This window comes from Dreissena polymorpha, chromosome 1, assembly GCF_020536995.1.
Source record: "Dreissena polymorpha isolate Duluth1 chromosome 1, UMN_Dpol_1.0, whole genome shotgun sequence".
Lineage (NCBI taxonomy): Eukaryota > Metazoa > Mollusca > Bivalvia > Myida > Dreissenidae > Dreissena > Dreissena polymorpha.
Genome location: NC_068355.1, coordinates 52,897,185 through 52,911,209, shown reverse-complemented (window position 1 = coordinate 52,911,209; position 14,025 = coordinate 52,897,185). Strand labels below are relative to the sequence as shown.

General features: G+C 36.7%; 1 protein-coding gene across 2 annotated transcripts; it reads right to left on the bottom strand.

The window, feature by feature from the left end:
* Positions 1-3,628: 3,628 nt before the first annotated feature.
* On the bottom strand, positions 3,629-13,088 carry LOC127877283 (uncharacterized). 2 transcript variants are annotated; one of them, XM_052423013.1, is made up of 13 exons: positions 12,870-13,086; positions 12,235-12,405; positions 11,852-11,980; positions 11,391-11,531; positions 7,720-7,839; positions 7,224-7,343; positions 6,800-7,002; positions 6,329-6,590; positions 6,045-6,169; positions 5,732-5,834; positions 5,430-5,471; positions 4,117-4,234; positions 3,634-3,838 (listed from the first exon to the last, which is right to left on the bottom strand). In XM_052423013.1, the coding sequence occupies exons 2-13, from the start codon at positions 12,236-12,238 to the stop codon at positions 3,814-3,816; spliced, it is 1,392 nt and encodes a 463-aa protein (XP_052278973.1). In that variant the 5' UTR covers positions 12,239-12,405; positions 12,870-13,086; the 3' UTR covers positions 3,634-3,813. The 2 variants fall into 2 exon arrangements, with proteins under 2 accessions (XP_052279052.1, XP_052278973.1); XM_052423092.1 differs by lacking the exon at positions 6,800-7,002 and having other exon boundaries at positions 3,629-3,838; positions 6,329-6,586; positions 12,870-13,088.
* Between the last annotated feature and the right edge of the window lie 937 nt (positions 13,089-14,025).

Genomic DNA, 14,025 nt, shown 5'->3' with positions numbered 1-14,025 from the left:
TGAAATATGATTTATGTGAATTTGAATAAATATATAAAATTTAGTGATTTTCTCAGACAAAAACTGTTAATTACATACTTAAGTATTCAGAATGTATTATTGTAATATTCATTCGAATTTTTTAGTACAAAAAGCACTTTTCCCTGGCATTTGTATTTATAGTAATTGCATATTTTATAATTCTGACAGCATTTATAAACTGTGTTCATGCAAGCATGAACACGGTTTCATTTTTTGAGTATTTAAACAAGAGGGCTATGATGGCTGTGTATCACTCCACTGCTGAAAAAAAGGCTGAAACAAATTTCTCTGCATGTGCAAGTACTTAAATATAGGCCCTATTTAAGCACATGTACATTTTTGTGGCCTTCTGGGCTGGGTCAAATTTAAGCCCAGGGGCATAATTTGAGAAAACTTTGTAGAGGACTACTATATCTCACTACATACAAAATGTGGTAGCCCTAGGTCCTAGAGTTAAGGACAAGAATATTTTTAAAGTTTTCACAAAATAAGCAAGATACATGTATAAGCGTATGTAATGTTCAATTTTGTGACATGCGGGTCAGGATCAAATTTGACCCAAAGGGCATAATTTGAACAAACTTGGTAGAGGTCTATAAGATGTTACTGCATACCAAATTTGGTAGCCATAGTCCAAATGGTTTTCGACAAGAAGATTTTTTAAAGATTTCACAAAATAGGCGCTTTAAAAGCGTTTATTCAATTTTGTGACCCCCCGGGGCAGGGTCAAAGTTGACCCCAGAGTCATTATTTGAACAAATTTGGTAGTGGTTTATTAGATGTCACTACATACCAAATTTGGTAGCCCTAGGCCCAATGGTTATGGACAACAAGATTTTTAAAGTTTTCACAAAATAGGCCCCATATAAGCGTATGTTCAGTTTTGTGACCCCGGGCAGGGTCAAATTTGATCCAAGGGGCATAATTTGAACAAACTTGGTAGAGAACTATAACATGTCACTACATACCAAATTTGGTAGCCCTATGCCTTATGGTTAAGGACAATAAGAGTTTTAAAATTTTCACAAAATAGGCACTATACATGTATAAGCATATAATTGATTTTGTGGCCCCCAGGGCAGGGTCAAATTTGACCCCTGGGGCATAATTTGAACAAACTAAGTAGAGGGCAATACAATGTCACTGCATACCAAATTGTGTAGCCCTAGGCCTAATGGTTATGGACAAGATTTTTTTTTAAGTTATCACAAAATAGGCATTATATAAGCATATGTTCAATTTTGTGACCCCCGGGGCAGGGTCAAATTTGACCCTAGGGATTAAATTTGAACAAATTTGGTAGAGGACTATTAGATATCACTATATACCAAATTTGATAGCCCTAGGCCGGATTGTTTTTGACAAGAAATTTTTTGAAGTTTTCACAAAATAGGCCTTATATAAGCATATGTTCAATTTTGTGACCCTCGGGGCAGGGTCAAACTTGACCTCAGGGGCATAATTTGAACAAACTTGGTAGAGGACTATAAGATGCCACTACATACCAAATTTGGTAGCCCTAGGCCCAATGGTTATGGACGAGAAGATTTGTAGTTTTCACAAAATATACCCTATATAAGTATATGTTCAATTTTGTGACCCCCGGGGCAGGGTCAAATTTGACCCCAGGGGTATAATTTGAACAAATTTGGTAGAGGACTATTAGATGTCTCTACATACCAAATTTGGTAGCCCTAGGCCCAATGTTTATGGACGAGTAGATTTTTAAAGTTTTCAAAAAATAAGACCTTTATAAGCATATATTCAATTTTGTGACCCCCGGGGCAGGGTCAAATTTGACCCCAGGGGTATAATTTGAACAAATTTGGTAGAGGACTATTAGATGTCTCTACATACCAAATTTGATAGCCCTAGGCCCAATGGTTATGGACGGGAGATTTTGAAAGTTTTCACAAAATAGGTCAAAGGGGTCAAAATGTGTGTGTGTATGGGAAGGCCTTGTCCATATACACATGCATACCAAATATGAATGTTACATCTGAAGCGACATAGAAGTTATGAGCATTTTTTCGAAACCTAAATGCAAAGTGTGACGGATAGACAGACGGACAGTGCGATCACTATATGCCCTCCTTTGGGGGCATAAAAATGTGTTTCACATTGTTTTGGTAAATTAGTAATGTAGTTAAATGAGCAGAATCATCAATTATAAAGTTATTGATTATAAAGTGTTGCTGGCATATTTGATGCATTCATCTAGCTATAAGAAGGTCCCTGTTTTATCCCCACTGGCACCGAGTGAGGGTTCTCAAAATCTTTAAACAATATGAATAACTACATATAGGGTCAAGAGCCTTGTTGATATGGGGGCTAAACACCTGAAATCAAAGCGACCCAGGTTAAAGGCCGAGGCAAAATAAATAAACCAGAGGCCGCATGAGCCTGCTATACTCTGAACAAGTATTGTTTCTTCTCAGAAAACTGGCTTAAGTGTCTTACTAAGCTTTAGACTTTGAGTTTCAGTGCACTCAATCTTAAATAAATTGGTCAAATTAAATAATAATTTGTAAAAAATAAACATTCTGCACAAATTCAATTATATTTACTTTACCTGTGTGCATGAATCATTTCAGTCTTGATGGTTAGTGAACTATGTCAAAAGCACCATATCTATGAAACACTTGTATTTTGAATAGTGCAATGTTCCACAAAAATGATGCTGATGATAATTCTACACGATGATGAATTATTAGATATATTTCTAAATTCCATTTCCACCAACAATTCGGTTATTTCACTACCAGTTCACATGCTTCATACACAGTTGAAAATAACACTATTTCACTCAACAACCGTGACACGTTTCGCAATTAAACTTGTCTTCTACTGTTATTGTTGTTGTTGTTCTTTTGAAAGTAGTTCGAAAGATGGCGACCATTAACCCAGAGATTGATTTATGAAATAAATCGTCTGCTGATCCAGAGTGGCGTGTTGCTATGATATTAATTAGTAAAAACCTCATTTTGAATGAAAAATAATCAAATTATAACGAAAAATCAATGTTTCACTATAAAAAATAAATATAAAAAGGTTTCCAACTCAAAATGACCCGAAAACAGGGTGCATCGCTTTGAACAGGCATAATGTCATCAATTGTGCAGCGATTTCCATGAACTTGGTCTTATTCATCGCAGAAATGGATTTCCTCTCCGGAAATGTGCATATCTTGCAATATTAGTAAAAATGCTGTGCCAAATTTAACGAAAGAACAAAATACACAGCTCGCGTGACCAACTCGTCATCGATCTAATCAACTGTGCTCTGAAACACAATGTAATCTAATTTTTAAATAATTTTAAAAGGATGCACTGAATATTTTATTTATGAAGGCATATATTACTGGGTGATACTCTTGTCAAATATTCATCCAAATGTATGTTTTCTATTATTTGTTTAGTGGACCAAGGTTCAATATATAAAATAGTGGTTCATTTACAAATGTATTTATTTAAAAACAAAACTGGTGATTTATCTTTGTTAATACACGCACATGTATATGTATAGAACTATATATATATACAATGAGATTTTACAAAACCAAGCGTTTATCACGACTATAGTGGACCAAAGTTCAATAAATAAAATAAAGAATTGTTCATTTACAAATATATTTATTCAAAATCCAAACTGGTGAATTATCTTTGTTAATACACGCAAATGTTTGTACATATATGTACCATGAAATTTTACAAAACCAAGCGTTTATCACGACTTGCATTTGCTTGTCATCAACAGCGACGTTGCATGTCTGATAATGGCGGTTGTCAATCACTACAACGTCTGCATCAGCTCATAACTAAAGATTGAAAAGTGTTACCCTTATACTTACAAATAGAATAAATTAACCTTAAACAAATAAGATTTTAAGTATAATTACTGAACTAACATCTATGACATGACTGTTGCCTCAGGTAAATTTAAAAAAAAGGTATTTAAACGTTTTTTCCCAATATATATGTACTCAAATTTTACAAGATTTATTTTATATTGTTCATAGGTTCTTTGTAATTTTATACCTCAATACATACAAAAACGTTTAAGATGTACAATTGTACATTATTTAAAAACATATACCGATTTAAACGGGCTGCCTTGCGCTTTCGCTGTCGGAGACACAGGATAGTAACTATGGTCACCAGTGTAAGCAAACCCGCAGCGGAGCCACCAATGATAATATAGAGTCTAACCAAGGCTGTGTAGTTATAACAGAAATCGAAAGCATGAGAGTTCATATCTTGTTAAGAAACCGCGTTATAAATAGATGAACATTTTTCCATTGCCATGTCTTCATATTTCCAGACAACTATAGAAATGGACTTGACAGAAACATAAGCAGGATGCAGGATCACGTGACCTTTTCGGTTCCACTTTTTAACTTTATTGGATTTAAAAACGACGGTAAGATGTGCTTTATTTCAAATAACTTTTTAAAACAAGTTTTCTTAAGAATCTCAACTAGTGCATAAAACACAGCTGTCTATTTCCATTTAACTGCATTTATTGAACATGTATATCATTCATGCAACGTTAAATTGTGTCACCGATTTTAGACGTATTCAATGAGTTATTCTTATACCTTAAGATATCGCCACAAACTGAAAGAAAAGCTGTCTTTTATGCACTTCAGATGTTTGCAAATGTATTTCAATAACTTGAGATGTTTGCAAAAATAAAGTTCTTAAAGGGGCCTTTTCACGTTTTGGTAAATTGACAAAATTGAAAAAAGTTGTTTCAGATTCGCAAATATTCGTTTTAGTTATGACATTTGTGAGGAAACAGTAATACTGAACATTTACCATGCCCTAATATAGCCACTATATGCATCTTTTGACGATTTAAAAACCTTTAAATTATAAAGCGTTGCAACGCGAAATGATTGAATAATTTGGAGAGTTCTGTTGTTGTTTAATTTTGTGAAACTACAAAGATTACTTATATAAAGTATAAAATACGTCTGTTATGCATACTTGGCAGGATGGCCGAGTGGTCTAATTGATTTTTTCTCCAGGACCCCAGGGGTCACTGGTTCGAGCCCTGCTGAGGGTTACTTTTTTTCTCTGTTTTTTAAATTTTATTTTTGATTTTTTACTGGATCTTTTTAGATCCAATGTTTACCTTTATCAATATAAAGCATTTAATGACAAACTTCAAAATCTGTGAAAAGGCCCCTTTAACGGTGTGTTTACATTCTGTCAAGCCCGTGTGTAAGCCCCTGAAAACCCCGTTGATGCTGCACCCTGGCAGTGGACTTGACAGAAACATAACAAATAGCTGTGTTTTTATATGCATGTATAACGAATGTGATCAGAGTCATAACATGGATTTATTGCAGTATATTTAAAATATATATAGTATTATAATATTTAAACATTACCGCATATATTTACCTGAATTGACTATTGTAGTAGTGTGCGTATTAGGAGCTGGGCCTAAAACACAAAATAAGACATTGGAATACATATTTAAGGGAATTCATTTCATTACATGATTACTTTTTTGACTATCTTTATGTATTAGAAAGCAAAATCTCGATTCTAGTGAACATAATAAGGCATGTAAATTTACTTCATACAATAAAATTAATAAAAGGGAGCATGAAATTACCAGGTTTTGACAAACGTCAATTCTCAAATAAATCATATAATGATTTTCCCACTTTTAAATGTATTATATGCTTAAACTCGGTTACCACCGGGCCAGTGACATGCGTCAAAGGGCAGATGACATCGTATGCAGTCGCCAGCAGTTTCGTTTGCGTGATTACATTCTCCGTCAACATAACATCCTGTGGTCTGAATAAGATTATGTCGACTAAAGTTTATAACATTTTTTTTTAAAAACGTTACAATACTGTGTCATGCTTAAATCGAAAATTGATTACATGGAAAGAAAATAAGCGATACAAATAAAAGTTCGAATACAGTTGTTGTTGTTTCAAATAACTTCGCTGGCAAAATTGTATGATGTAGTATATAAACATACACCCAATATTAATATGCTACCGTATGGTTTGTGTCTTGGTGTGTTTCAGTAAATCCGGCCTCGCATTGGCATGTTAAATCTCTGCATGTGGAAAATGCCTCCCAACAATCACGAGAGGTAGTGCATTCCTCGTGCAATGTGTGGTCTGAGCATGGAAAGTAACACTATTTAATTCAACCGGGTGACGTCAGTGACTGGTAACAATAATGCGGACAACATATGGAAGTACAAAAATAAGACGCTATATTGAAGAAGTATCAAATTAAAAAAATGTTTTTTTAATCTGCATGTGTTGCCTAATTACCTAAAGTAATCCATACGTGGGCAACCGCAAACGCATCATTCGTGCTCTGTGAGTATTTACCGCCTGCAAAAACGTCTGAGATGCAAATGATTGCAGCCCTTTTGGCAAAGCTGTTTGGCTTCCAAAGTCTGAGCGTTGTGTTTGAATATGCGAATACGAGTCCACCATAGGTACATGGAGTTACTTTGCCGAGTCTATATCCTGACATGGAACCGCTGGCTAGAAACCGGAAGTTGTTATTGGGTCCACTGCGGGCAACTGCCTAGTGGATATAGGACATATTTCTGAACATTTTAATTTTGTTGATGTCTTTCTTTCACATAATGATATAAATTCTTATATGATTACGAAAACACATGAAAACAAAATATTCAACCGCGAACACAAATAAAATGCTGATTATTTGTTCATAATTACAATATTAGTCCATAAGATAATAAATGCAATTAGGCCATATTTGAACTATTCTACCCAAAGTTGAACGAAATATTCGCGTCCACTTGTTTTCGCTGACATGAGTTTTTCCTGGTCAAATGTTTCATTAGCCTGTGCCCCAAGAAGCATTTCCATCTTCTCCGTTGGTGACAATGTAAACTCCTTCCAAGCAAGAATTTCTAGCGTTCCATTACTCACACAAATACCAAACCCTGTACCGTCTTTTCCACAGAAAATATCTGAAATTCACCAATACATGAACATACACTTACTAGCGCGAGATGAAAAAACGCGATGATATTCAAGCGATTGAGGCCGAAATTCTATCAATCTTTATAAACGTATCTTTGTTTATAATTTAAAAGAAGCAGATACAATTTACAAGTGAGTATAACTTTGCAAAGTTTTAAATCATTATATCAATACACCGTTAGTATGAACCGCATCGTGTATAACATACAGTGCTGAGTATACCGCTGTGATTCTGTCCAAATTCTGAATGCCGACTCGTTGAAACCATAAACCACAAATCCGTGATGCAGACCGACTTCGTCGGTATTTGCGAAAATGAACCCTGAGCCTATAATTAAGAAAATAGCCATAATCGAAGAAATCGTTTTATTTCTGCAACATGTATTATCGAGACAAAACTATTCATTAGGATCGCAATACAAACAGAATCGCTTTCAGAGGCCACCATGCCGTACTGGATAGGGTTTCGCCTTGTGGTTGAGATTTCACGCTTTCGATCCCCACTTCGGGGCTTTCGTTAAATCTCCCCCAAAAGACACCTAGTATTGGTTTTACCAAGAAAACGCAGCGTTTCAATAAACCGTATACGTTCTATGCAATCGAGCAAAAATAATATGTTTTAACTAAATCGTTTTAAAATGCTTATCTATAAAGGGTTTTTATTGTGCTTTTATAAATATAAACGTATACAGTGCATCAGTTACCAATGGCGTCAGACATCAAAGAATGATTCGTCAAGGAGAAGTCATCAAGCCGAGTCCGCACTACTACAAGGCTGGGATACGTTCCAAAGTCGTGATTCACTTCCACAAGGCAGTCTTCTCCTGTGTTTTGAAAAGGAATGGATTGTCAGCAAATTGTCTTTGATACTTTTCCAAAAATACCAGTAATTTATTTTTCCTGATATTGTAGGATAAAAAAAGTATTTTGATCAGAAAAAGTAAATGTTATGCACCACTGATGACTCTATACAATTACATTTATTTTAGGCCGTGCTCTGTGAAAAGAGGTTTTAATGAATGAGCGTAAAGTGTCGTCCCAGATAAGCCTGTGCAGTTCGCACAGGCTAATCAGGGACGACCCTTTCCGATTAAACTAGAGTTTTGCTAAGAAGAGACTTTCTTTAAACGAAAAATATCATAAATGCGGACAGTGTTGTCTCTAATAAGCCTGTGCTGACTGCACAGGCTAGTCTTGGACGACACTTTACGCTCAATGATTAAACCCTCTTTCCACAAAGCACGGCCCATTTAGATATAATTAAGTCGCTATAAAAATACTTTTCACTACATAAATATAATTGCGTTCAAGATTGGCACATTTTCAATTTTGCATGAACGCGATCCATCAAATGGTTTAAAATTTAAACTTTGAAAAACAATTTCATGGTATATCGAAAAACAAATGTATGACTAAAGCCCCAGTCTCATACAGTTGATCCGGAATGTGAAACGTGTAGCCACCGTGAAGCTCCGTGTCGATCCGTGTAGGTCCCGGGACGTCCGATAATGTCCTTGGCGCTCCGGGAACTTTACAAAACTGCCGTATTGATCCGTGACGATCCGGGATGATAGCACCATCCGGGATGGTACTTGTAGCTGTCGTGTGTGGTCCGAGGACAGCCGTATAGGATCCGGGGACAACCGTATTTATGCCTTGGTTGTCCGTGTGCGTCATTGACAGTCCGGGAACACATTTCAGACCCCTGTCCTTCAAGGGCATCGACGGCAGTTGCACGGATGTCCCCTGTGCTACCGACGATGCAACATGGGCGATTAGATGACGAATGAGGACAAGCTGATGATGATGTGATGCCAGCTTCTAATTCAAAAAGCTCAGTTTGAATACACTATACTGATTGCTTACGCGAAGCTACGACAGAGAAATAGTAAATTCGCGGAAAAGGACTTGTCTAAACCAGTGATTAGAATGTAAAGGAGAACCATCTGAGTCAGACAATGGCTCGCAAGACCACCTGGCCTGGTTGATTACGTACGACTGCTGGCCGAAATCAAGAAAAAAGACGCAAACGGCATCTTTAATATCCTGCACATGGGCTATCAGATATACCATCAGATCCTGACACGTATTGAGCAAAGAATCAAACCGAACCGCATCTGACAGCTGGCATTAAGTTTGCGTTACCTAACATCGGGGACAATTACCGCTGCCTGATGTATGTAACACACAGCACCATCTTAAAGATCATTATATTCAGGTCTGCGATGAGTATTTGTTGAATTTGCCGTGGAACCGATGTCCTGTCCTGAAATGCCAGATGAGTAGAAGAGCATCGTAAAACAGTTTGGCGACCTATAGCAGTTGATTTACTATTTGGTTGTATTGAACGGGAAGCACAACGCCGTACATTTTCCTCGGTGTGGTAGCCCTTTATACTACAACTATTAGCATTCCATAATCTTGATTGCCTTAGTCGACGCCGACTACAAATTCATTTGGGTTGAATTAGGCAGCAATGCATTTCGTTTTCATCATAGTGTTTTCAGTGAGCCAATCGGTCATGATGACCTCATGTTTCTCTGAAAGGACGAGGGGCGTCTTCTTTTTTTTTAGGCGTCAGTTTCCGTGGGTGGTGTTAATGGTTGTTGATCTACTTTTAAATGTAATGGCAATCTTGATATGGGCCTCGATCTTGTTTCTCCTTGTTGGTGCTGTTCTTCATCGTTAGCGGATGCTGCTCGTGGCGATTTTTGGGGAACTTTGTGGCCCACTTTGTCAATACGCTTCAGTTTAGGTGACATGTTGACGTATCATATATGTATACGAGGTTACACCTTCGAGATTTGATTGCTGAGTGATGGAATCACCGAACATCAACCTGCTTTATACTAGTTATTGTCGGTCCGGCGCACATCCGGTTTGGTCCGTATAGATGCCGTGTTAGTCCGTGTCGTTGTCGTGTAGGTCCGACATGGTCTATGTAAATGCCGTGTTGGTCCGTGTTTATCCGTGTTTCTGCCGTGTAGGTCCGTAGCTCTGCCGTGACTTTCCGGGACAATCCGCGTGGGCGTCGTGTTGATGGCGTGTTGATGCCGAGTTTGGTCAGTATGGATACCGTGTTGTCATTATGGTGGTGATCTTAGGAAGACCGTCAACACTCAAAAGTCCCAAAAGGCCACGGATCGTGCCGGTTCGTCCCGGTTCTTGATCCGGGGGGGGGAATCCGGGACGAACCGGGACATCCATGCTTATATGGGACTGGGGCTTTACATAGCACAATACCTCCGGTGTAATTAGCACACTCATGTGTAAAATACCATGGTTGACATTGAAATGACCATGCTTCATCCACAGAGGGGGTATCACGTGATTATCAAGATGGTGACGTCCTTGCCGAGGCCGGTATTTATCGCCGTTTTATACCCTTTAATAACTTTTAAAGTCCGACCACTTTCCAGCCATATAAGCGAAACTGTTACTGGCGTTTATTTCATAGTAATATTTGCTCTATATCTCGACTTTACTCGGTGCGAATTTTTTTAGCGGGATGACCTAATTACGGTTCCACTAAGACAATTTGCGGGGAGTAAACTCGAGATACAAAGCGAATACGAAATAAACGCTTATCACTTTTTTACTGATATGGCTGGAAAGTGGGCGTCGTTTAAAAATTAAACAATAGTAATAAAGGGTATACAACGGCGAAAAATAACTGTCTCGGCGTGGACGTCGCCATTTTGACTATCACGTGATTACCCCCTCTGATCCATGTTCAACAATGTTTCATGTCGTGCTTTATTTCCGCTTTGGTGACTATGGTCGACTATTATCTTTGTAAACACCATGTATAATCTTGTTTCGTGGTCTTTACAAAATTACCTTAGTCAAACCTGTTTCGTACATCGTAATTTATTAATTTTATATCCGCCCCAGTACCTTAGCCAAACATGGTTTTACCATGTTTATTGTGAAAATGATTACGAATGTGTATGATCTTGTAAATATTCATGTTAAGTATGCTCCATAAGCGGCCATATTACCATGGTCAATCTGTGTTTGAACACGTTATGACTATGGGTTATAACGCGAACTTTCAAATAGAAATAGGAATGTTTCTGTTTGTCCGTAAACAAATACAATGATGATCATAATCATGATGGTACTTATGCTGCTGATGGTTCTAATGATGATGATGAGGAGGAGGAGGAGGAGGAGGAGGAGAAGGAAGAGGATGTTGTTGTTGATCAATTTCTACCCTCTAGCAGCAATACCGTTTGAGTTAAGTGCGCGATACAAAAATTAGACGGACGGGCAAATCTATAGTACCCGCTTATCTGGATGTGTTTACATCAAGTTTTTTTTTTCAAAAATACAATTATCTGTCAATTAGTCACTACAAAATGCTAAAACTAACCATGTTGACAGCCAGATTGAAGGCTGATATTACCAACGTGGAAATCAGGTTCCGGTAGGGACGTGGAGTGCCATGCGAAAATACGAACATAACAATCGTCACTTGCTTGGGAGTTTGGGCCAATATACTCGGAATTGTTCACTGAAATCATAAATGCGGAATTATGGCAAGATTGCAACATACTAAAATTACACATGAATAATAATATTTATACATGTGTTTGTATGAATAATACACAAGTTTTTTCATCTGTTCAAGTATCGGAATTAAAAAATAAATTATATTGCTGCGTTCTATTTTACAACTCGAACAAGCGCACGATCTTAACCACTATGACCCGATTAATCGGGTAGGCTCTGGTTATTGTATACTAAAATTCGGATACGAATGTTTGCACCCGTTGCTACAAATATGCACACAAATTAAACACGATCATATAAAACTATTTACAAGCCACATACTAGTTAAAATTGCTTTTCCTGGCTCATGATCGTCACTGGACATCGTTGTGACCACGACGAATTCTTCGTCGTACAAGTACGAAACTGCTCCATATTTATCGTAAATGCTGTCGTCACGCGGAACTTCGCCTGAAAATAACCAATGAAAACGCATTTAAATTGTTCAAACTAAATATTAAAAATTCTTCTCTTTGCAGTTTTTAAACCAAATAAAGTATTTTCGATGAATTAATATTTAAACGATTGCCCTGATTGATATCGGCATAAATCGTGTAAAACTTGCTTGACAACTTGACGAACAAATTAATTAAACAGGAAATGATACACATTTTCACAGATTTAACAAGTAGTTCTTGCTGCGTTGCTTAACCTTTCGTACCCACCCATTCCATTGAAAACAAAATCCTTGTTGGGTCCATCAGGAGGTGTGGCCTGGACCTGTACTTATACGGGCACCTGCCCAAGGCCATGAGGAACCTTAAGCAAGTCCTTGCCTGTCTGTACTGAGAGATACAGCCAGTCACTCACAAAGTCAGGGCGCTTCATTGGCCTTCCTAGTAAAATCAACAGTTTTGTTTCACAAATGAAAATCTGGTCGTTATGTTTAAACATAATTACATGTACAACACACATGTTCTTTATATTTAGGTAATAGGATACTATTAAAGTAAGATTAAAAATAAATACGATTGGTTTAATTTTAAAAATGTGCACATTTAACGTTAATGATTACGAGTATGCGTGCACACTAAATGTCTTGAAGGATTTGAGTAATGATTGAGTTTATTAAAGAGTATTTGACTCTATAATACAATGTAAATATAAGAGTGTTTTACATTGCACTCTTCATATAACAACATTTTAAATTAGTGCTCGACGCCAATCCAGTTCTGTTACTTGTAAATTCTAAGATGCAAACAATACATATAATACATTTATGTTTAAATATTAGAAAATCTTAATGAGTGCGTATGATTTTTTTATTAAAGAACTATGTTTAAATAGTAAAACGTCCTACCTTCGCCGATTATGTATGTACTACATAGTATAAAACCCCATGAAATCAATACACGACACAGCATCCTTTTAGCTACGAACATGGTGGTTCAATTAATTAGACAAGCAATCTAAGAATGTTAATTTGTTTTGCAAGACAATGGAAGATACGAAAACACTTATGTGGGTAACCTATTGAAGCACAGAAGGTTATCGCCGACACGGTGTTACTAACCGTACAGTTGTTAACATTTTATCTCCATGCAATATTGTTAATAGTACATAATGATGATTACAAATACAGATATGAGGATAAACTATACATGTAACACTTGATTAACAAATAAACTCAAGACTCAAAACTAGGATATGGTTTGCATGAACTACTCAAAAAGTTTAAAGTTTACTACTTTTTGTCATAGAACATATTATTTAGGTTTTAAGATTTTTATTGTATCTCTTCATGCTGTTTAGCATCAATTATTAATATTCTTATTTATTCACACTCAGGCTGTGATTAAAGAAACATAAGTATGTGGAAATAAGTGAACGTGAATATACTATGGCATTTGTTTAACTTAATGATTAATGTGATTACAATGTCCCATCTCAACCACTTGCATTAAGTAGTGCAGTGTGACACAAGACACTGTTTTAGCACAATTATGATTTCGTTCCAGTGGATGTCAATTGAATATCTTTTCTTTGAGTGTACGATTCAAGCAATAATGCTGATGATGTCAATATCCATAGCAAAGGAAATGGCAAAAATACGAAATAACATACTCCAGGCATGAACGTATACTGTTATATAGTTTTAAATAGTTTTATTATTATCTAGTTGGTTGGTGCTCGCAGAAGCCAAATAAAAACTTCCGATTTCTATTAAGCGGCTCCTTTTCGAGATACATACACAATCCGTTTTCTTCGCCGCTCAAATGGCAGACTCGTATTCGCCTATTTAAAAACCTTGTTTAGACTGTGGAGTCAAAAAACAGTGCCAGTCACTCTATTTTGGGTAAAGTGATGAACACAAGTTACGGAAAAAAACATAAGCTTTTCGTTGTAACTAAAAAACATCCATTAAAATCCCGATTTTAGTTAGAGTCTAAACCTGCTCCACTGCATGTTTGCTTACATTGGTGACCATAGCTACTGTTTTGTGTTTCAGAAAACGA